The sequence below is a fragment of the Malania oleifera genome, chromosome 7 (assembly GCF_029873635.1).
Source record: "Malania oleifera isolate guangnan ecotype guangnan chromosome 7, ASM2987363v1, whole genome shotgun sequence".
In the NCBI taxonomy this organism is placed as follows: Eukaryota; Viridiplantae; Streptophyta; class Magnoliopsida; order Santalales; family Ximeniaceae; genus Malania; species Malania oleifera.
The window spans coordinates 53,178,404-53,203,382 of record NC_080423.1 but is presented as its reverse complement, the minus strand read 5'-3'; the positions used below and the strand labels follow the sequence as shown (position 1 = coordinate 53,203,382).

Here is a 24,979-nt window from a genome sequence, read left to right as displayed (position 1 = left end):
CCCCTCCCCTTTGGGAGTACACCTTACTTTTTAGATGGAATGTCTTTGAGTTTTTCATTAATAGTTTTTAAAATATCATCATCCTTATCAAAGCATGCTTTTAGGTGAGTTGGATCAGGCCATTTGTATCCCCCTATTTTTTTTTATTGTTGCTGGCTTTTATGTGTCTTTTGGTTTAAATATTGGATAGGTGTGTACTTTTGTAGTTTGGGGTGGAATTGTTTCCATCCTATCAATACTTTCTTCTATTCTATCTATTTGTTCACCTATAAATGTAAGGTATTCATTTGCAAAATTATTTTATTTAATTATTGTGTCGCATTGACTTTGAGTTGCACGTTGGTGAGCATTTTCTATTTTTGCTTTGGCAAATGTCAATGCTTCTACCTCATTTTTGTTGCGTTGAAATTGAATTTTTCCTTTTGGAGGATGATTTCCTACAAATGCATTTGTTGTTGACTTGTAAATCCTTCCTTTTCTATCAATTGGGTCACAATTTTTCTTTCTATTGCAAAACCAATCAAAGAAATATATATTTCTTCCTTGTTTCTCCATTTCACTTATCCATCTTTTCTTATATTCATTAATCTTTTCTTTCAAGAATTTTTTAAAAAAATTGTTCTCTTAAGTTATTATTTTTATTTGAAAATAATTCTTTATTTAATTTTGCTTTATCTATTTGGAATATTTTTGTTTTGTTTATAACATTAATTTCAGATACGCTAGATTGAGTTGGGTGGAAATTAACTATTTTCTTTTGATTTATTATCTTCATGAATTGGTTGGACTATTTGGTCTTCTATTTTTATTCCTTTGAGTTTTTATGGAATATTAATTTTTGATGAAGATGGCCTAGACTCTTCAAATTCTGAAGTATTTTTCCTATATCGAACAAAAGATCTTTGCCTAGAGAGGAGATTTTCTCTAACTGTTTGAAATTCCTCATTTGACTCATCATCTGAAATTATGTCATCCCTACTAAATCTAAATCCTAAATCTCCTGAGTCATATGTAATGAATCCTTCAAAATTTCCATTTGATATACTTTGAATTTTTGGTTTGGTTACCTTAGGTTTAGTCCATTCTCTTAGAAAATTAATTTCTGTCCATTTTAGAGTTTTGGGAACTAATAAATTTGAGTGTCCCATTGCTTCAAAACAAATTGGTTGGCCCAGAGGAACATTTGGAGAATTAAAAAGAAGAGTAATTTTAGATGTAAGGACTCTATAGTGTATTTTGTAGATTATTTTGTATGATATTGTTGCGTGTTTGAATTGATAGTTATAGGTTTGAATATCTAAAATTAAACATTTTTCTTTTAAATCATTGGCCTTTAGACTAATTGTAAAATCTGGGTAACATTTGAAGTAAATTGGTTCATTTGTAAGGGAAGTTTCTACCATCCCTAAAATTGATTCTTTGTATTCTGATATTCTATCATCTCTAAGACAGACGAGGAGGGAATTATTAACTCATAATTTTTATATTGGTTTTATTCCAATTTGCACACATCCAATATGAAGATTATTATATCCTAATTTGCTCCTATTAAGGATTTTTCATATAGAAGATTGGTTGCATAAAATTTGCCTTTAAATTTAACATCAATTTCTTTTAACTTTTGCCCTATCATGGAACTGAATTCTAATATTTTCCCTTTTTTGTAAATTATATTTTTATCCATATTAGGTAATTTCCAATCTGAAAGTTTTTTATCATTCCAACATGATTCTTTGCTTATTATTGTTTTGCTAGTTTCACAGCCTAGATGGCTACTAGAACTTGAGACACTTGTCATAAGTAATTATTAAACTTAATTTCCACAAAAATTTTCAACCACAACGGCCTAGCATACTGGCTGTACGGCCCTTCATTTCCATAAATCGGGACTTACTATCCTAACTTACCGTCTTTAAGCTTAAAATTTTATGAGAATTAAGTTCAAAGATTACCTACGCCAACTAGCTCTGATGCCAACATCTAACCCAAGATATAAGAACTTTCAAAAAAAAATAAAAAATATAATAATAATAATAATAATAATTAAAAGAAGAAGAAGTTACTAAATGGCCGACATTTTTTGACTTTGGAATTACTCAAATACCTATTTTATTTTCTCTCTAGGATAGTGCTATTTGCATATTAATATTTATTAATCACTTATTCCATGCATCTGGATGTCAAAGCCTTTATTGTTTTTTGAGAATTGCAGTGGACCACAATTTCGTTTCTTATAAATATACTCATGTTACGGTTTGACAATTATTCATCTTGCTGTCAAAACATTGACTTCGAAATGAGAACTTGCAGATTTTAAAAATTTACATGAAAAGGATTTTCTTTTTATATGAAAATTATCACGCTACCACTTATGCCAACATTTCATTTCTACCTTTTAAATAAATTGTGAAAGTTAAAAGGGATTGTGTAATATTATGATAATTATAATCCAAAAAAGAAAAAATGTAAATAAAACTTTAAAAATTTAAAGTTATTGATATAATTCACATTTTAATAGCAAAAGCAAATCAAAATTTCAATTGATTGGATGTTAATGTTTATCCTTGGATCCAATAGCAATTATTATCCATTCAATGGCCATCAAATTTCTCACTATCAAATGCTAACCAATTTGACATACCACTGTCCTGTCCAACCATACTAAATCATGTTGAGAAAAATATAATATATACGAACAAATTCCTACAAGTAAATCAATGGAGTAATGCAAATGATAAATAAAAAAAATAAGACACAAGAAATTTAACGTGGTTCCCTCAAATGTTGAGGTACGTCCACGGGGCATGACGGTCCAAATCTACTATCACCAAATATGTTGTACAAAGTGGATACAAAAGGCATAAGCCTTACAAATACACAAGAGTGTATAAATAAATGTAATAAGATGAAAAATCTTCACCAAATATCTTGAACAAAACTCCCAAAAGAACCAACTAAACTAACACATCCAGCAAAATATCAATATTGTTAATAATAAACAGCTTGAGTTGCAGGAGTGACCGGCGAAGCTGCTGCAGAAAATGGAGAGGACGAGTAGCGCTGATGCTGGCTGCAGGCGAAGCGAGCTTGTATTGAAAATCAGAGAGTAGAATGGCAGCAAGCAAGAAAAATGGAGATAAAAGAAAAAGGGAGATGAAGGGGCAGTCAACTATTGCTGCGCGTGAGACCTTTTGTGCTGAAGGTGAGTACTGCTTCCTTGAGAAGCTAACAACCATTAAAAAAAACTCTTTCCAATCGTTGGCCCCACAAGGAGGGAAAACCCAACAAATCTCCCCCTCCCGACTTATGGGGACAACTCCACCAATCCGGCCAAAACTCGACACTTCACATGCTTGTCTTTAGTCAATGCTTTTGTCATCATATCTGAACCATTATCATTAGTGTGAATTTTGTCAAGTTCCAACAATTTCTTATCTAACACATCTAGAATCCAATGATATCTAACATCAATATGTTTTGACTTTGAATGGAAGATAGAATTCTTACTCATGAATTGCACTTTGGCTATCACAATAAAGAACATATCTTTCTTGTTTCATGCCCAACTCTTTCAAGAATCTCTTCAACCAAAGTAATTCTTTGCAAGCTTCTGTAATGGCAATAAACTCAGCTTCCGTAGTAGATAGAGCAACACATTCTGCAATTTAGATTGTCATGCCACAGGTCCCCCTGCAAAAGTCATCAAATAACCCAAAGTGGATTTTCTAGAATCAACATCACCGGCCATGTCAGCATCCGTGAATCCATGGAGTGTAGATTTGCCATTTCCAAAGCACAAATACACCTTTGAAGTGCCTCTAAGGTATCAGAGAATCCATTTTACTGCTAACCAATGCTCATTTCCTGGATTAGAGAGAAACTGACTAACAACTCCAACAACATAAGCTAAATCCGGTCTTGTGCAAACCATTGCATACATTAAGGAACCAACGGTCAAAGTATAAGGAATTTTCTTCATCTCTTCCTTATCTTTCTCACTTGTAGGACTTTGTTTTATACTAAACTTGAAGTGACTAGCAAGTGGGCAACCAACAGGTTTTTCTTTATCCATATCGAAACTCTCAATAACTTTTTCAATGTAACTTTCTTAAGACAACCAAATTCGCCCTTTTTCACGATCATGAACAATTCTCATGCCAAGAATTTGCTTTTCTAGTCCCAATTCTTTCATAGCAAAAGACTTGCTCAACTCCAACATCAACTTGTCAATCTTGGAGAAGTCCTGTCCTACAATGAGCATATCATCAACATAGAGTAAAAGAATAATGTAAGTACCATCCGAAAATTTTTTCACAAACACAATCATCTGAAGAGGTTTTTGAGTAACCATGATCAATCATGAAAGAATCAAATTTCTTGTACCATCTCTGTGGTGCTTGCTTCAACCCATACAAACTTTTCTTTAAATTGCACACTAAATTTTCTTTCCCTTTTTGTTTGAAGCCTTCTGGTTTTTCCATGTAAATTTCATTTTCCAAGTCACCGTGTAAGAAAGCGGTTTTCACATCTAGTTGCTTAACTTCTAAATTCAAGTATACTGTCATGCCAAGAACAACCCGAATAAATGACATCTTCACAACCGGTGAGAATATTTCATCAAAGTCAATTCCCTTTTTCTGACCAAAACCTTTTACCACAAGCCTAGCCTTGTACCTAAGATTCTTTCCATCATTTTTTAGTCTAAACACTCATTTATTTTTCAAAGATTTCTTTCCAGGAGGAAGTTTAACCAAATCATAAGTGTGATTATCAACTATGGAATTCATTTCCTCTTGCATAGCCTCCTTCCATTCAACTTTATTTTCATGGTTCATGACTTCTTGATAGCTTTCGGGCTCCCTTTGATCTATTAGAGTAACATAATCACTTGATGGATATTTAGTTGAAGGTCTTGGATCTCTTGAAGATCTTCTTAACGGAACTTGCTCTTGAACTTGTTGCCCCCCTTCATTTTCATCTTCAGCATCACTAGGAATTTCATCATTTACAACATCTTCAAAAGGTGGAAAAACATCTTCTAAATTTTCATCATGTGCCAAAGGTGAAGAAGGTAAGTCTAAGTCAACAAAATCATTCCCATTAGATTGTGGTTGCTCAATCATGCCAAAATCTTCAATTGTTTGATCTTCAAAATATAAAACATCTCGGCTTCTAACAATTTTCTTGTCAACCGGATCGACAATCTGTATCCAAATTCATCCTGCCCATAGCCAAGAAAAATACATTACATTGTCTTGTCGTCAAGTTTGGATCTTTCATCTTTTGGAATGTGAACAAATGCACGACAACCAAACACTTTCAAGTGATCATAAGTGACATCCTTACCTTTCCAAATTTTTTCGGCAACTTCACCAAGTAAAGGAGTTGAAGGAGACAAATTAATCAAGTCCACCGTCGTCCTCATTGCTTCACCCCAAAATGATTTTGACAACTTTGCATGAGAGAGCATACATCTCATTCTCTCCAGTATGGTGCAGTTGATCCTTTCAGCAATTCCATTTTGTTGTGGGGTTTTCTTGATGGTCTTTTGATGTCTAATGCCTTAGCTATAACAATATTCATCAAATAGGTCAATGTACTCTCCACCATTATCTGAGCGCACACATTTCACCTTATTTCTAGTCTCTCTTTCAAATTTAACTTGAAAATGCTTAAACACATCTAAAACTTGATCTTTAGTTTTCAAAGTGTAAGCCCAAACTTTTCCTGAACAATCATCAATAAAGGTAACAAAATAAAATGTACCACCATGAGATTTAACTTTCAAAGGACCACATACATCTGAATGTATCAAATCTAAAATATTAGATTTTTTAGTAACAAACTTTGAACGAAAAGGAGCTCTATGTTGCTTACCGGCAAAACAATGAACACAAGCTTTAAGAGAGGTACCTTTCATCCCGGGTAGGAGCTTCTTTTTTAACAAAAACTGCATTCCTTTTTCCCTCATGTGCCCAAGCTGCTTATGTCACAAATCAGTGGAAGAGTGACTCTCAATTGCATTCACAACACCATTACCAATTTTACCTTGCATCATATAAAGTGTACCAGTCTTCTTGCCTTTAGCCACCACCAAATAACCCTTTGTGAGCTTCCATTTTCCATCACCAAAATGGTTGTCAAACCCTTCATCATCAAGCTTTCTAGTAGATATCAAATTTAGTCGAATATCGGGTACATGTCTCACATCTTTGAGCACCAACTTGCATCCCAAATTTGTTTCCAAACAAACATTTCCCATTCCAACAATTTTTGACAAACCTTCATTTCCCATCCGAACAACTCCATAATTTCCTTTGGAATAAGAAGTGAAGAAATCTTCTCGAGAAGTGACATGAAATGATGCACTGAAATCAATAATCCAATCAGTCTCTTGATTTGTCAAATTAATGCAACTTTCATCACAAACAACCATGAGGTCACCATCAGATGCAACTGAAGTTGTTTCTTCATGCTTTTTCTCAAAAATTTTCTCTTTGTTTTGCTCCTTTAATTTCAATTTTTTATACTCCCGCTTCATATGCCCCTTTTTATGACAATAGTGGCACTCAATAACTTTTTTCGAAACTGAGCTGGACCAGCCTCTTGATTTATCATTGTGGTGAAAATATCTACTTTTTCTTTTGCCTCTCCCCCGGTTTTCTATCACAAGTGCCTCTGAATGAAAGGAGCCAACTGATTTTCTTCTAATTTCTTTATTCAACAAGCTGCTAGTTACTTGATTCATAGTAATAATTCCATCGGGAGCCGAATTACTAACTGTCACAACCAAAGTTCTTAACTTTTTCGGCAAAGAGTTAAGAAGCATTAAGGCCTACAATTCATTATCGAAAACTATTTTCATAGTAGCAAGCTAATTGATAATATTTTTCATCTCATTCCAATGTTCAGTAATATGACCACCATCTTTATATTTCAAATTCACCAATTTTCGAAAAAGAAAAACTTATTTGTAGCCGACTTTCTATCATAAAGACCATCCAGTTTTTTCTACAATTCATGTGCCGAAGTTTCAGTAGAAACATAATGAAAAACACTATCATCAATCCATTGTCGGATAACACCAACAGTTTTCCTATTAAGCCTATTCGACTCATCATCACTCATGTCTTTAGGCTTTCGGCTATCACCCTCAATAGGCTCATCCAAATCTTTGCAAAATAAAAGATCTTGTATTTTTGTTTTCCAAGTTACCCAATTGCTTCCATTGAAGCTAATCATACGACCAACATTACCATCTATGATTTACACAAATTTAATGCTTACAAATAACACGACTATGATACCACTTGTTGGGAAAAATATAATATATATATATATATATATATACGAACAAATTCCCACAAGTAAATCAATGGAGTAATGCAAATGATAAATAAAAAAAAAAAAATGAGACCCAACAAATTTTACGTGGTTCTCTCAAATGTTGAGGTACGTTCACGGGGCATGACGGTCCAGATCCACTATCACCAAATATGTTGTACAAAGTGGATTACAAAAGGCATAAGCCTTACAAATACACAAGAGCGTATAAATAAATGTAGTAAGATGAAAAAGTCTAACCAAATATTCTAAACAAAACTACCAAAATTACCAACCAAATTAACACATCCAGCAAAATACCAATATGTTGTTAATAATAAACAGCTTGAGTTGTAGGAGTAATCGGCGGAGCTGCTGTAGAAAATGGAGAGGATGACTGGCGCTGATTCTGGCTGCAAGCGAACGGAGCTCGTATTGAAAATCGGAGAGTGGAATGGCAGCAAGCAGGAAAAATGGAGATAAAAGAAAAAGGGAGATGAAGGGGCAGCCAGCTATTGCTGCGCGTGAGACCTTTTGTGCTGAAGGTGAATATTGCTTACTTGAGAAGCCAACAACCATTAAAAAAAAACTTTTTCCCATTGTTGGGCCTCACAAGGAGGGAAAACCCAAATCAAACATTAAAAATAAATTTAAAACATGAATTAGTTAAAATATGATTAGAATAATAAAAATAATATAAAATTTAAGAAAATAAATTTCTTAATAATTATTCTACTCAATAATTACATTTTTAAAAACTGTACTCCAAGAATAATCCTCATGCTCGTGATATTTAAAAAATGGTGAAAATAATTTTTGATGATCTTTCCTTTATAAATGTTTAGAAAATTTAGGAATAACTTTAATTTATATTATCTAAAAACTGAGCTTTTTATTTTAATATAGAATTTTGTGTACATGCGTTGAGTTTGTGAAATGTAATAGAAATAGTTACAATGCAATAACTTGATAGTTGGTGCTCAGACATCTGAAACTTTTTATGGATTCATAAAAAGGAATAGCTAAGAAATAATTATTCTCAACTTTTACTAAATGTTTATTCCTTTCATATTTCTAGTTGGAAGGAATAATAAATAGACAAAATATCTATTACCTCTATTCCTGAATTTTTAATTATATTTTATTTTATTTTTTAAAATAATTTTTTTTATAAATCAAATGTAGTGTAAGAATACTATCAGGTTAGGCATGTGTGAGAAATGCATGCGGGAAAGAATCCAAGAGAGCATGGCTGGGGAGTGGTCCTCTACCTTCGATTGGTGCTGAGGCAACTCAAATACACAACTTACCAAAAAATGAAAGGGACAAAAAATATAATTATATATATATATATATATATATATATATATATATTTCCGATTATTACAACTAGAAAAAAACAAAAAAATAAAATTGACAAACGACACCAAAACCCTAAATAATTGAAACTTTCACATACACAACTCATTTTCAAGAATTTCCAAATGCCTTTTCAGTTTCAAAAAAGACATTATTGTTTTTTATTTTCAAATTTTCGAACAATTATAAGTCACATTATTTTCCATTCTCTCAATATTTCTTTAGAGAAGTTACAAAACAACTATGTTACTTTTGACCCTTCATCACATTTACAATTCTAACATAGATATATATATATATTTTCATAAATTAACGGAGGCTCTAACAATCTGGATTTTGCTCTCCATCCAAAAATCCAAATTAAAGCATTGGCTGGCGAAAATCATTCAATCTATGCGGAGTAATGAAAACACGAACCAAAATATGATCTCAAATTTTCCCAGAACCATTCAAACAACATTCAACCTACGCCAAAATAAAGTCTAGCCTAAATGCTCGTAACTATTGTATTCAAACATTCACAATACTCGAATATTCTAAATATGTGTGTATCCTTTTTTCAGAGCAAATCCTCCTCTTTTGGGGAGCCAAAGAGTAGGAAAACGAGAAAGAAAAAGGCAATATACATGTATCAGCAACTCAGGTTACACATTGCTGCACAAAATCCACAATGAAATCGTCCAATATATGTTCCCAACAGTAGGATGCCAAGAAAAACCTCTTCGCGCTAAATAAATTCTGCCATTGGTAACAGAACACTTTCTTCTGTTGATCTAGGAATTGTTTGTTCCCTATCCAGAAACACAGAAAATAACATCTTGCCAAGGCCAAAAAAGAATATTGAACTCAAAAGTTTCTTTTTTTGTTCACGCATTTGCTTGAACTGCTCTGTCAAAGCTCTCCTCTGCAGCTGATGCGCTTCTGACAAGCATGTGATCTGGATGAGAAAGCTTCAACTGGCTGCAAGCAGTCATAATTCAGCCACAAGAAAACAATTAGTATGTGTACTTTTTTATAATAATAATAAATCAGTCACAATTTAGTCATTTCTGGTAGTTCATTTTTCAAATCCCCATCACAAATTAAGTTTAAAGATGGCATTTCTGATGGGACTCCAATATATTAAAATATGCCGTATAAAAAACATTTGAAACCTAATTGAAATGGTGACACCCTCATCACTGCATGAGACGGAAAGATCAAAACAAGAAGCCCCAAAAAGCTCCAGAGGAATTTGTTGTCCATATGCTCTCTGAGGGCCACAAAAGGGCAATGTTCGTGCCAAAAAACTCCCAGAACGCAACAATGTGTAGTCAGAGTAAGCTAGTGCAAGTGAAAGACAGTGAATCCATTCCTACACCCCTATTTGCAAGAATTTATAGAGAGAGAGAGAGAGAGAGAGAGAGAGAGAGAGAGAGACTGATTCACTCTTAAAAACACAAAAATGACGATACCCAATGTAGTCGTATGGATATCACACGAGCAGCATTTCTTTCTGATCCACTCTTAAAAACACAAAAAAGACGATGCCCAATGTGGTCCTATGGATATCACACAAGCAGCATTTCTTTTTCTATATTGTTTTTTAACAAAGAAATGTTTTCAACACAACAAACCATTACAAAGGCAATGTCAAGGCAGAGCGGATATCACACAAGCAGCATTTGACAGAAAATAGAAGTCACGCCCCTAAAATTTTTTTTTAAAAAATTTACGAAAATAACATGACATCATTCCAAATAACAATACCACTTAAACTAAAACAGCATTCAAAGCGAAGAAAACCAGACAATAAGTAACATTGCAGATGTGGCCCACAACAACTAATAAGCAAGAAGAAATGGTGAAAAAAGTTTATGCAAGTCTATCATATCAATCACAACGGATTACTATTATTATCTAGCATGCACTGTTGTCCGAGAAACAATGACAAATGTTAAGGTGAAAAATGAAACATAAATAATACAACCACAAAAAAGTTCATGCTAAGCCACCAGTTGCAAATGATATCAGTTGCATTGTGTTGGAGAAAATAAGAAGCCTTGTTACCTCATTAATTATAATTTTTTTTTTTAAAATGATCTTAGAACTCAAACATCAAGACCTAAATCATTAATGATATGCTCCAAATTGTTAATGCAGAAGGGTATTTATGACATTGTTTGAATCCAGGCCCACCTACCCTTTGCTCACTCGGGATGAATGCCCACTCACTTGAAAATCAAAAACATGAAGAAAATAAGCTTTTTTTCCTGACAATAAAAGCCATTAAATGTGACTTTCTACATTTTGTATGTTTTCAGGAAGTGACTGACCCAACAGTTAGGAGATCACCAATGGAGCTCTTTTGCTAATGGATAACAATTATGATCAATGATTAAAGAATACCAAATCAAAGAAAAGCACCACATCCTGATGATGCCAGACACATAAATCCAGTGCAGAGTAAAACCTAAAAATTCTCAATTCAAAATTCCAATTCAGAACTGCATCAACGACGTAGAACAAATAGCCCAGATGGATAAGTTTGATAGGGCTTTGAAAGGCAGAGGTAAGGTCCTGCATCTGAGTAATTTTGGCCAAAGGGCAAGCAATGGCAGTTTTAGGAGTAATATTTGGTTATTTATTTATGTTTCTTGTCATTTATTTTATTATGAACTTCTGCATAATTTTATTCCTCAAAAGTTGATAACCCTTCGGTTGAAGCCTATATACCAGTTTATAATGCCTTCTATAATTAATATTAAGATTAGAATTTCATAATTAATTGTCTCCTGCTTTCTAAGGTAAAGGGAAGCCTCTCCCATTTCTTAATTCTCCTCTCCCTTCTCTCCACTTGTCCGCCATCAATTGGTATCAAAGCAAGTTCAATCCACAGAGGTCTCTCCACTTCTCTCTCCATGCAATCTTTGTCCCCATTTTGTTCATACATCAACTTCAAATTCACTACTAAAAAAATTTAAAAAAACAAAGATGAACACCCAGTACTGGCTACAAACCCAATGTCCCAAATCCCTGCTGCAGACCCTTAAGCTCCATCCCGACCAAATTATCTTCAATCAGTAGAATTAAGCCATAATTTAAAATCCAAATTCCTATCAAACTCAACCCCTCAGTGAATGAATCAGAACAGACCCAATTGGTTCTTCAGTCTCACTCAAACCTTGGCAACTTCTGCACTCACTTCTAGCTCAACCAACCTGAAATAGATCACCACTCCACTGAACCTCAAACATATTGAGAACTTTCCCAAGTCCTCACTGCTCAATCTCACTAGAGCTCTCACAGTTGCTCAGCTTTCCCAAGTCATCAATGCACAGCCTCACAGGAGTTCACACATTCGACTATTCTTCACCTTCAAGATGCCACCATCAAGTTTCTGTCGCCACTTTTTACGCCACCAAGACTCGCCACCTCACCACCACCAGCTCTTGCTGCTGCAGCAGCAAATAGCAATGTTCCTTTCTTTCCTTTTATTGATAATAAATGATGTATTAAATAAGGAAAAGAGAAATTAATTTATGAGCAAATCCTTTCCAAAAATCTCCTCCACACGGATAGGCACAATTCCATCCTTACACTGTTGTAAATTAACCAATCCATCATCCTCACAAATAGAAACCCTCCAATTCTTCCTTTGCAGATGGGTGCATGTTATCTCCAAGTAAATCAGAAGAGTCAGAACCATATCCACACTGTTCCAGATCTCATCCAAAAGCAAACCCCCCCCCCCCCAATCCCCCAATCACAATTGAATTCACTATGGAGTAAGATCCTCACTACCATTATCCAAGAGATCTTCCTATTTCTTCTTTTCTTTACCTTTTCAAGCCTTCTTGCTAGTTACACCCTTCTTAGCATTCGGATTTTACACAATACATAACTTTCTTTCTGCATCTCTCCTTGAGAACTTTGGCATCGTTTCACCAGAATGCGTTTGCTTCTTCAAAAATCTTTTCCTCATTTCCACATCCATGTGAACGGCCTTCCAATGAGCATAAACCTTTTCAATATCAGATTTTTTCCCATACCAAAAGATTTTCCCCAGAACCATCACCTTTCATATTAATCTTGTCAACACCAGCATCTGAATCCTTTGTAATACCCATGTTTCAACAGCCATCACTGGGGATTCTCTCCTCTGAACAAGATTACTACTCTCCAACAAAAGGTTCAGCAACACCAGCCACACACCCAGGATTAATAGTTTAAGTTTGGCTTTCTCTATCTCGTCCTTCAAGCTTCACTGGATTGAAAACTCTTTGAAAGGAGAAGGCAGCTGCCTGCTCTTTTCTCTAGCAAAGAAGCAGAGAGGTGGACATTGGCCTGCTTCAGAAAAAGAAAAGAATCCAAAGGCCGCTGATTTAAAATGTAACTTGATCTTTGGGCTAGATTGCTACCAGGTCCAACTTGCTGCGTCTTAGATGTACAGGCCTCCTTCAGAGAGCCCTTCCTAAGATAAGGCAGAGTACTTTGAGACGGTTCAGATAACTGGGCCTGAAACGGAGGCCCATTTAACTCTACATCATCATGTGGAAAGTCGCCCTCATTAACTCCCAATTGGGATACTTGCGTCCAATCCAGGCCTAACACCGGAGAGACCATATTGTCCAACAAATGGCCCAGATCTAAAGCAATATTGAGACCCAGGCCCAGACCACCTCCCCTTCAATTCCTGGGTAGCCTCCAGCAAAACCCTAGCCACCAATGTTGACCAGAAGCCCACCTCTTCAGCCTGACATTCAGACTGTCCCATATCAACTCCAATTGACATCTACTGCAGAGTCACACCCACTTCACACGAAAATGCTCATTCCCTGGAGATAAGACTTCCTTCCAAGATCAAGGTGCTCACTGCCCTGCACCAGAAATTCCAGTCACTTTACAGCTATCTTTATTAGCTGAATCTACCACCAATGGACGAAGCTCTCTTGCAAAACTCTGCCAACCTTCATCTCAAGCACAATCTGGGATGAAAAATGCATGGGAACCTTTTCCAATTCCACCCCAACTCAACTCCAAGAAATTTCCCTCCCTCATCAATCTAACCACCATCCAATACTCCACCTCCCCGCATATTGTTTTACAAGAAACTCCCAGTCTCATCAATTATTTTTTTATATAAAAAGAAAATTATATTAATGAGTGAAGAATTTACAAGAGGGAGAAGATATCTCCCAAAGAAAACATGGAACAAACCAGAAAAACAACTAAAAGCTGCAGAAAAATGAGAAAATCAACAAGCCAACACATTCCTCCAGTCTCTTTGAATCTCCTGGAAAATATTTCCTCTGAAAACCCAAAACCAATGCACCACAGTGATGCTGAATACTGGATCTTATCCCAGAGCAGCTTCCAAATTACTTTTTTTTTTTCCCAGAGAATATCTGTGCATTACATTCCATCCATATCCCCCATAAAACTGCAAATAAACCACACCTCCATAAGGCTATTTTTTCCTTCCTTTTACCAAAACATGTAAAAGAAATGGCTAGTAAGTCTTCCACTGATACAGGACATACCCAACACTCCCGCATAATACCAAACAGCTTTTCCAAATCCTCCAAGAAAAATCGCAGTGTAAAAGGAGATGAGAAGCTGTCTGAGAGTCCTTGAACTAAAGCACACAAACATCAGTAGAAAGAGCCTTCAAAGGTCTTCTGATTTGCAACAAGTTAAAAGTATTTATTTCATCAAGCACAACCAACCAAGTGAAAGCCTTAATTTTTGAGGGAGCCATGGCGAAATATTATAGGAAAAAGCAGAAATGAAGAATTCGAACGGATCAAGAATTCAAAAAAGATTTGCAAGAATACACTCCCGATTGATCCAACCGAACATCCCTCCCTAACGAAAGATTAGTTCTATTTAAAAAATATTACAAAGAAGACAACTCTGCCTCCTTATCATTAAGAGGTCTCTCAAAATGGAGATTCTACGAAACCAAAGGACTACTCAAATCCCCAACAAAAAGAAGGAAAAAAAGAAAAAGATATGGCTCTATTTTTCTTAGCACTCAATGAAGGAGGAGGAAACGAAGGGGACAAAACTACATTACCTAGCCAAGGGTCTTTCCGAAAGCAGATACATGACCCCCTCCCCACCACAAGTTTAGCGTGGGGGTAAAGGAAGGATAAATCTGAGAAATGGACCTCCATGGATTCCCTAAAGAACATCTTAAATTACTATCAGTATCCCACCCATTCTCATCCAACCCAAACTTACTTCTTATGCCTCTATGACATAGGGAAGATTCTTCTAGAGGGAAGATCCATAACCACGTAGCTAAAAGGGTGTTTTTAGACACCAACTTACCTAGACCCAGCCCTCCCTCCTTCTTAGGCCTACAAGCCTCGCCCCATCTAACTAACAGTTCCCTATGAACCCCCACCCCAGACCTCAGAAAGTTTCATAATTTTCTCAAGTTTACTAGCAATTGCCATCAAAATCTTAAAAACAGACAAAAAATAAAGTGGGATACTAGAAAGACAAGCTTGAATCAAAGTAAGTCTTCCCCTTAAAGAAACGAGACCCCTTCCACCCATCCAAACTCTTCGTTGCCCTTTCTACCACTAGATTCCAAAACTCTACTGCTATAGGATCCCCCCCCCCCCCACCCTCTTTCCGCCACAAGGAACCCTTAAATCAATGGCCAATCCAGAATGCCACACCGCGCTTCAGTGGCCCATTCCCTGACTCACTCGTCAAGTATATTCAGAGCTACTAAACCACTCTTCCTTGTATTAATTTCAAGTCCAAACACCCTCTCGAAGTTTTGGAGAATACCCAATATCCTTCTAAAAGAGGGAATACGATCATCAAGGAAGAAAATGGTATTCTCAACAAACTGGAGGTGGGAAATCACCACACCCTCTCCCCCTAATTTTAAGCCTCTAACCTGCCCCCTCTCCACAGCCCTACCCACCATCCTGCTTAACACATCAGCTACAAGAACAAATAAAAAATGGGAAAAAGGATAACCTTGTCGTATGCCCCTAGAAGCACTAAACCATGATTTGGGTTCACCTTCCAATACTAAACCATCCAAAACTCCACCTTACCATGTTTGGTTTTACAAGAGAAACTCCTCACCCACCCAAACACTAAAGACATATGATCAATGAACCACTATGTTGTTGTCAAAGAAACCCTAACCCAACAATTGTGAAGGGTGTTCCTACAACAAAATGGAACAACCATCATCATCAATGCCCATTTGCCACCAAAGTTCAAGTCACCAACCATCATCATCAACAATCACCTCCTTCCATTCATCCGTACTATCCCATTGCATGCTTTGCCACCTACAAACAGTTGGAGTTGGACAGGAACACAAATTTCCCTCAGTGTGCTCGTAGAGAATAAACTCAGAAAGGCAAACGAGTAAATGATGTAAATAGAATCAGATTGTACTCAATTTACTCCTATGGTCTAGACTCAAGACCAAATACCATCCCAAACCAGTCCCTGAACTGCTAGTCCAAGAACATCTTGACAACCAGATGGTCCACCTGAACCAGACTAGTCCAGACCAGTTAAAAAAATAGATGGGGCACTTCTAGGTTTAATTTTTATTTTTTTCCTCTGTTTTCTTGTTTTGCATCTTTTATTTTGTTTATCTGAAAAGAAAAATTCAGCAAAAAAATGGTCACCAATGTTGAATTGAAACCCCACTTAGAGACTACATACAATGGATCCAATACAAGCGGTATATCAGACGGAAGATGAACTGAAGAAGAAGATGCGTGCATGAATGCCACGGGCCGACTATTTTCACACTTTTGTGAAAGGGTCGTGCGGCGCTAGCTAAAGCACTCTTGCTTAACTAGCCAGCCTATCATTTACCAACATTCATCCACGAAATACTTTCATTAGCATTCAATCAAATAGCAGCAAAAGTCATAAGCAATCATGAAAGCAATGGCAAGCAAGCAGTAAACATTGAATCTACGCAATTCATTAACACCTCCGTTGACAATGTGTGTTTAGAAAGGGAGGCAAGTAGGCTAAACACGTTGACAATAGCTAGTGAGTTTTACAGTGACTGATGAACACTCACCCTCCCCTTAAGAGGTTTTTCTGTAATTATCACTCTGGCACTAGGAAACATCAAAGTGTCGAGGAGTCATACTGCCTTATTTGGCATACAATGAAATAAATATTGGAAAATAACCCTACACTAGTATTTACATGATGGAAACTCATCCCAAGTACACAAGACAAGCGGTCACAGGAAAGCATAATGCCCTGAACAAGCTTAACTCGCGACACTCCACCACTTACACGGTTGATGTCCTCGTAGACTTTGGCGCTAGGTACACTTCAACTTTGTCCACAGAAGGTTGCATATCTTCCGCAAAAATCCAACTGATTTCTTTGTCATCAAGGCATTTCCACTTTACTAGGAACTTCTGCCGCTTCTTCCTTGAGGATATGAACTTTCTGTCTGCAAGGATCTCTTCAACTTCACACCTGTCAGGTTGCATTGTCTTCAACTCCACTCTGTTTGACTGACTTCTGCTTAGATCATCGATGTTGGCGTTGAACGGCTTGAGGCAGCTGACATGAAATTGCGGTCTTCTCCCCTAATCTACCCACTTCTTCATCTTCTCAGAAGCTTTCTCCAGATAGGCTCAGGCAAACTCTGCATTCTGTCTCCATTCTCTAGTGAAGACATACGCCCTAAGACTATTTCTTCTGTACGGCTCATCCACTATGTGAGGTAACAACTGCTGCTGGCCTATAACAAGCTCAAAAGGGCTCTTTTTGGTTGTTGAGCTCCTTTGGGCATTGCCATAGAACGGAGCCACATCAAGTAGTTGCACCCCATTCTTCTGATTGTCGTTGACAAAATGGCGCAAGTACTCTTCTAGTAGCTCTCTGAATCTCTTCATCTGTCCGTATGTCTGTCGGTGAGAACTCGAAGAGATGTCAAGATGTGACCTAAGGAACCTGAAAATTTCTATCAAGAAGTTGTCAGTGAATAACTAGTCTCGGTCACAAACAATAACTTGGGTAACACCCCAATATTTCCCAATAGTCACAAGGAACAATTGTGCCATCTCCTTTGCCGAACAGTACTTTGGTGCGGCTATGAACATACCAAACTTCCTCCGCTCCCCCTTGTTTTGTTGGCAAGTGAGACAAGTCTGGGTAGAATCAACCACATCATCACACATGTGCGGCCAATAATACCTCCCCTTCAGTAGTCTTGTCGTTGGAGTCATATTCTCCGTGAATACCCCTCAACGAACTTCCTGTAATTGCTAGCAAGACCAAGAAAGGAACGCAACTCCTTCACTATCGTGGGGATCTTCCGTTCTTGAATCATCCTTACCTTCTCCATACCCCTTCGGATAGGACCTTGTTCAACCACATGACCAAGGAATTTGTTGCTCTACTGAGTTAAAGAGCACTTCTCTTTCTTCACATACAGATTGTTTTCCCTCAACCTGTCGAACACTTTCCGTAGATGCTCTTCATGTTTCCTCTGAAACAACACCAATGCTACCAAAGGTGTTTTGGAAGGGTGAACACATCCCGCTTCCAACTCATCAAATTGTTTCCCCAACTCTACTATCTCTGGAGGCACCATCCGACATGACCCTTTAGCAGGTGGTTTCACTCCTGATAACAACTCGATCTCATGCTCCACAGTCCGTCGTGAAGACAAATTGTGAGGCAGCTTATCCGGCAACACCTCCTTGTACTCATCCAACACCGCTTGGATGGTCGTAGACACCAACTCTTGGCCTACTTGTTCATCTACCACCACAGTGACTAAATGTGTCTGCTCACCCTTTCTCAATCCCTCATTGAGTTGTATGGCTGAAAGGGACTTCCCGTCATCTCCTTTCGTCGCAACAACTTGCACCATGCACGAGTGATCTCCCATCAGACATAGGGAACCAGCAGAAGGCATCAGCACCGCCCTCATCCCCCTTAGAAACTCCATTCCCAAAATGACTGGAAAGTCATCCAATGGCACCGCTGTGAAATTCGCATGATCTTCCCACTATCCAAGCTTCACGGTCACTTGCTTGGCTACTCCCAGAGTAGGTTGGGCTACAGAATTAACTACTTTCATGCTTCCTGTATCCTTCTCTAAGGATAAGTAGAATCTCCCTGCTCCCAACTACGAAACAAAATTATGAGTAGCCCCCGTATCCACCATAGTACGAGTACTCTTCCCATTTATCCTCAAGTCCACAAACATTAACCCTTTTGGTCATGTAACTTTCAGTGCTTTTGCCTACTTTTCCAATGCGTTCACCTGCCGCATTGCACCCACCCTTGGGGCATCATCCTCTTCACCCGAGCTTTCCACAACTTGTCCCAAAGTGGAAGCTTGTAAGGCATTGAGTAATCCCTTGTGTTGACACTCACTCACTCTGTGAGGTCCTCCACACAAGTAGTATGAAATTTTACTCTTCCCCTTTCCATTGGGTGTGTTGAACCCTCGAGACGACAAAATTTCCTTAGAAGTTGATGCTTTATAGTCGGCTCCCCACTCTTAGATTTGTATTTCTTGATAGACTTTCCACTGCTTCCCTCTCCACCAAACTCTTTGGACGAAGCGAGGTTATCACCAACATAGTCAGTCAAGCGTTCTGCAGCAGCTTGTGCAGTAGACAAGTCTTGAACTCTTTGCCTATAAAGTTCAGTTCTTGCCCACGGTTTCATCTCTAGAAAATAGAACAGCTTGTCCTTCTCCGACATGTCCCCGGATATCCAACATCAAAGCAAAAAATCATTTCACATATTCCCTGATTGACCCAATATGCTTGAGGTCTCTCAGCTTTTTCCTTGCATTATACACAACATTCTCAGGAAAGAATTAGGCCTTGAGCTCTCTCTTCAAGTCTGCCCAACTATCAATTACACAACTTCCATTTTCAATTTCTTTGTACTTGGTATGCCACCACAGTTTGGCATCACCAACCAAGTACATGGTCGCAGTATCCACCTTCACCTGTTCTGAGGCCATCCTCATAGCGCGAAAGTACCCACATCAAACAAAAAGTTCTCCAACTCCTTGGCATCACGGGCACCCCCATATGTCCTGGGTTCTGGTACCTTGGTCTTGCTAACTCCAAGAGTGTTGGAGTTCCCCATAGCAAGAACCATCATATTCACCTTTGCATCCAAATCAACCATCCAAGCCTGTAAAGTTTCCACTGTATGGCTAAAGTCCTCTGACATGTCGCCTAACAAACTTGTTTGATGCTTTTGTGATCCCATCACTTCATCAACAAGTTCCCTCATCTGGGCCACCTCCGCGGCCACAGTATTGGTGACCTCAGCCTGTGCTCCCAGCACGCTAATCCTCTCAGCATTGTTTGGTGTCATGGTCACTTACCAAAGCTTTCCAAATTCCACAACGAAGGTAACTGAATTCTCGTAGCAACTGAACCTTTGCTCTAATACCAAATGTCACAGGCCGACTATTTTCACACCTTTGTGAAAAGGTCGTGCGGCGCTAGCTAAAGCACTCTTGCTTAACTAGCCAGCCTATCGTTTACCAACATTCATTCACGAAACACTTTCATTAGCATTCAATCAAATAGCAGCGGAAGTCATAAGCAATCATGAAAGCAGTGGCAAGCAAGCAATAAACATTGAATCTACGCAATTCATTAACAGCACCTCCATTGACAATGTGTGTGTAGCGAAGGAGGGAAGTAAGCTAAACACGTTGACAATAGCTAGTGAGTTTTACAATGACTAGTGAACACTCACACTCCCCTAAAGAAGTTTTTATGTAATTATCACTCTGGCACTAGGAAACATCAAATTGACCGAGGGGTCATACTGCCTTATTTGGCATACAATGAAATAAATACTGGAAAATACCCTACACTAGTATTTACATGATGGAAACCCATCCCCAGTACATGAACAAACAGTCATAGGCAAGCATAATGCCCTGAACAAGCTGAGCTCGTGACAATGAACTATGACTGAGAACATGTCTTGAGAGTGAACAGACTTTTGTAGAGCCAATCCACAACCTTGAATAAGTTGCCTCCTAGTGCTCCACATTCATCTCAGGAAAATAACAATTCTAATTCTAAGACCAGGTATTCTACTTGCAAAGGTTACAGTCATCTCTCTTTCATTGCCCCACTAAATCCATAGCTCTAGCTAAAAAACAAATTCCCAAATATAATAAAGGGCTCACCATCGATGAAGAGGTTTGTGATCCTCTTACTGAAAGACAAACTATTGATCCTCTTGTTCCAAGTGGTTGTAATGAGTTAAATGACGATACGACCTCTTTTGATAACTACCAAGTCAATGGGTAAAAATAAGCTTCTTTGTAGAGGTAAATTTTTCAAACTAGAGTTAAATGTGGAGATCAGATTTGTCGATTGGCAATTGATAAAGAAGTTGCGTTAGTGATATTTTGATCTGTAAGGATGTCGTTAAGAAGTTAAGATTGAAGGCTGAACCGCATCCCAGCCAATCTCAGGTTGCATGGATTACAAATACCAAGTTGAGTGTTGATAAGCAGTGTCCAATCACGTTCATGTTGCAAGTCTTAATGAGACTATCATGTGTCATATTCTGCCTCCTAAACTTTGTAACATACTGATAGAAAGACTGCAGATTTGGAATCATGAAACAAACGTGCCCATTGAACTCGTCTTCTTTCTTCTTTTTTGACCACCAGATTGAACTCCTTTTTCTTCCTAAGAGCTCCCTCACTTCTGAATTCTGAATTTTCTGCTTTTTTTTCAGCCTCAACACCTCACTTCTCGCTGAGCTCTGTCTTCTCCCTTTTTCCCTGCCTGCCTCAGTGTGTTACTATTCATTTCCCCTTCTCTTCTTTCTCTCTTCCTTCTTCCTCTCATCCTTCTTTCAATACCTGGTTAGACATCTCTATTGCTCTTTCCTTCTTTCTTCTATTTCTATCTTCTTCTAGTATTGAATCTTTTAAAAATTTTGAATTGAGGTATTAGTGCCAATGTGTTTACAAATTGAAAATCCTTTTTATAGGCTTTTACAAAATTTTAATGTGTGTCTCACCTTCATGAAGCAAACACCTGTGCCTCACGCCTCACGCCTCACACCTCACGACTCATGCCTAGACTCCAAATGTCCTAGCTCCTATCTGTGTGCCCCTTGTACCTTTTAACTATGTTCCCAAAGACACACAAACCCCTAACCTACATGGTTGATTCCAACATGTCAACAGAGTCGTCAAAATAACTTCCAAAACAAGGCTCAAAGCCTCAAACTATAACAAAATCAAAGCAAATAAAAATACAAACTAAATAAAAAATATAATCCACAATTTTGAATACTGAGTCGTCTGCACTTTCCCAATAATTATTAGGTTGATAATAATTAAGAAGGAATACTGCATGCATCGCTTCCAAATTTTCTTAGAAGTGATTTACGAATCATCAAAATTTGAACCAGCCACTCCTGAATTTCGCATTCATTGTCCATTCATGTATGAACAAAATGCTCACTTCGTCAATTAATTAAGCAAGTACCAGTTGTATATTTTGGACAGACATTTACACACACACATAGAGTGAAGTTGACCAGGTTTTTACCTTACAAAACGTGAAGCCGGTTTACCAAGGTGAAGACTGCACACAACCAGATTGGCCAGGGTTTCTGCATCCTTTGCATCCTGCAACAATCACCCAAACATATCTCTCACTTTCACAGATTTTTTACTCAGAAGCAGGCCCTAACAAATCCAATGCTATGAACAAAGAAATTGGAATTTAGAATTATTTGGCATTCAAAAAATAATTTGAAATTCAAAAAAGTGCAAGGAAAAAAAAGGATAAAAAAAATGTATTATAGAATAATGAAACAAAAAAGTTATGGCAATTAAAATAGTTTTTTTATTTTTATGTGATCAAGGACAATTCCGAAAACATAAAGGTTATGCACTCAATGATGTACACAGGCATATAAAGAGTGAAAACTTATGCAAATGGATATCAAGAATTGTGTTCACAGTATATAAATAACCTCCTCAGAGAATATTGAATTTCAAAAACTTGCCTTGTTTAGTGCTTCAAGCAACAGTGATTCAGCTTCATCAAAATGTCCCATGTGCATGCAGCAAACAGCTTTCCCATTCAGGATCAAAATTGTCATCTGATACTTCTCAGAAAAATCTTGGAAGATGAGATATGCTTCCTGTATCTTGGAACCACCCTGCTCTCAAAAAGAACAATATATGAGCATAAATATTCTTAATGTCCACACAACTTAAGTTAAATAGAGAAAATGAACTTGCCACAGCCAAGTTTAGCCATGCATTTGCAAGTTGAGTCAGTGTGTGATCCTCATCAATCTGTTGCATAATCCTCAGCTGTTTCTCTCCATAATCTGACCTGTGCATCTTAAGGAATATTTGAACATTCAATGCATGCCTGCAAAGGTAGAAACATCAATTATTAAGTCTTGAGAATCTAGTAAAGGCAACCTAAGCACAAAATTTAGTAGTTGACATAAACAGTCATGTCCACACATGTAACCAAGTTATAGGATCTACTAATGTATGCATCTACAGTCATTTCTTCCTTCCATCAGATGGAAGAGCTCTCAATGGATATGCTACCGATAGGAGGCACAAACTGTTCATACTTTCTCTTCCTAAAGATCTGTTGTTTAATCAACAAAATTCAAGTGGTTCCCTTCAATTTTGATTCATCTAAATACAGCTTTCAAGCTTCATTCATATCATTCTGTCAAAAATAGTTCTCCAAATAATAAACCCTATCTTCAAATTCATCAGGAGAACTACATTAAAATCAGAAATTTTCAATTTAATTCTCCTATTTAAATGATCATACAATCTTCATACATTTCAAAAACATGGTAAATAGAGTGATTGCATCACCTTCCTCTTTGGTAGGATATTCATGCAGTCTCTTAAACTTTTGCTTACAGTAGTTGTTTTTTTTTTTTTTTTTTTTTTTTTTTTTTAAATTTTACAATATCAGACTAAAACATGGAGGATGCAAGTTAATGGCCTAATCCAATGAAACAAATGATGGAGGAGAAGGCCACCAAACTTCAGTTTTCCTTATAAGGGTATGATGATTTGTAAGAAGATGAAAATTGCAAAATGGAGGCTCAAGATATCCTCTCAAACTTGGACTCAGAAGAGACGAAGAACAGCTAAAATGGGCCCTCCAACCATGGTATCTCCAGTGAGGCCAAAATTCCAGAAAATTCTGCCACTGGAAATAAGGAGAGCAACTGGAGAAGCTTGAATGCACAGGCCACACAAATCGTCCATACGCAGGGTGCATCTCCAGTGATAACTTTCCAGCAATTATCTTCAGTTAGACGCCAGATTGAAGGATGGGAACTCAAGGGCGATGGCATGTGACAACAAAAACACCAAGAAGATGAAGATCCAACAGTAGCAGTGATAAGAGGAGCTTCTAGTGTCAGTGGTGAGGGACAGCAGCTGGGATGTTGGATGGTGATGGGGCATTGGGTTCTAGCCAGTCGGTGACTTCTGATTTTGATGGTGGTGTTCGTGTGCCTGGTGACTCGAAATATTGAAATAGAAAAGGGGGCTGCGGGCGAGATTTATTCCAGACATTCAAAGAGAAAAAAAAACCTGAACCCTGCAAGTCATTAGGGCAGAATTGGCTTGCAGGGAATCTTTAGAATGTAAGGAGCAGGAATTTGAAAACGAAGTATGGAAGAAAATATTGCAGAGATGGGAGTTGTATTTGATTGCAGTGTCTGACGTGACAGAAAAATAAATGTTTGAAATCCAGAAAGAAAATTAAAAAAAATAAATAGCATGGAGGAGATAATAAGGCTCTGATACCAATTGACGTGGAGAGAAGCAGAAGGAGAAAGGAAGAATGTGGAATATGGGGCGTCATAAGTGGGCATTTAGTAATATAGTTGATGGAATTTCTAAAGTCAATAAATTGTACATTGTACCCGCACAAATTTGAAGCTTCTAAATTCAATTAATTGTCACATGAATTTGAAGTAAATTTATCAACTGAAGGTGAGTTGTGTGTCATCCTTGGAGTGTTATAGCCTATTATTTGTCTATAATGTTATTCACTATAACTTTTCTACGAAGCTTTCTAAAGTCAATGAATTGTACTAGTTTAATATTATGGATTAAAGTTGGGTTGTGTGTTGTCCTTGAAGCGGCATTTTACTCCTGTTATCCCCTTTCTTCTCTCTTTCCTTCACACTTTCTTCCACCCATCCTCTCTCAAAGAATGGAATCCAAGCCCAACACTAATCAGAATGGGATCAAAGCCCAACTTTTATCCAAGTGTATCTA

General features: G+C 37.4%; 1 protein-coding gene across 3 annotated transcripts in view; it reads right to left on the bottom strand.

Moving 5' to 3' along the window:
* Positions 1-9,191: 9,191 nt before the first annotated feature.
* Positions 9,192-24,979, bottom strand: part of LOC131159702 (coatomer subunit epsilon-1-like) — a 33,855-nt gene continuing 18,067 nt past the window's right edge. Inside the window, exons 4-7 of one of the 3 annotated variants that reach the window (XM_058114815.1) lie at positions 22,949-23,084; positions 22,711-22,866; positions 22,248-22,327; positions 9,192-9,642 (exon numbers count right to left, since the gene is read on the bottom strand). In XM_058114815.1, coding sequence (XP_057970798.1) covers positions 9,549-9,642; positions 22,248-22,327; positions 22,711-22,866; positions 22,949-23,084 — 466 coding nt within the window. In that variant the 3' untranslated portion in view covers positions 9,192-9,548. Of the gene's footprint in view, positions 9,643-22,247; positions 22,328-22,710; positions 22,870-22,948; positions 23,085-24,979 lie in introns of all 3 variants that reach the window. The other 2 variants (XM_058114816.1, XM_058114814.1) reach the window with 2 other exon arrangements.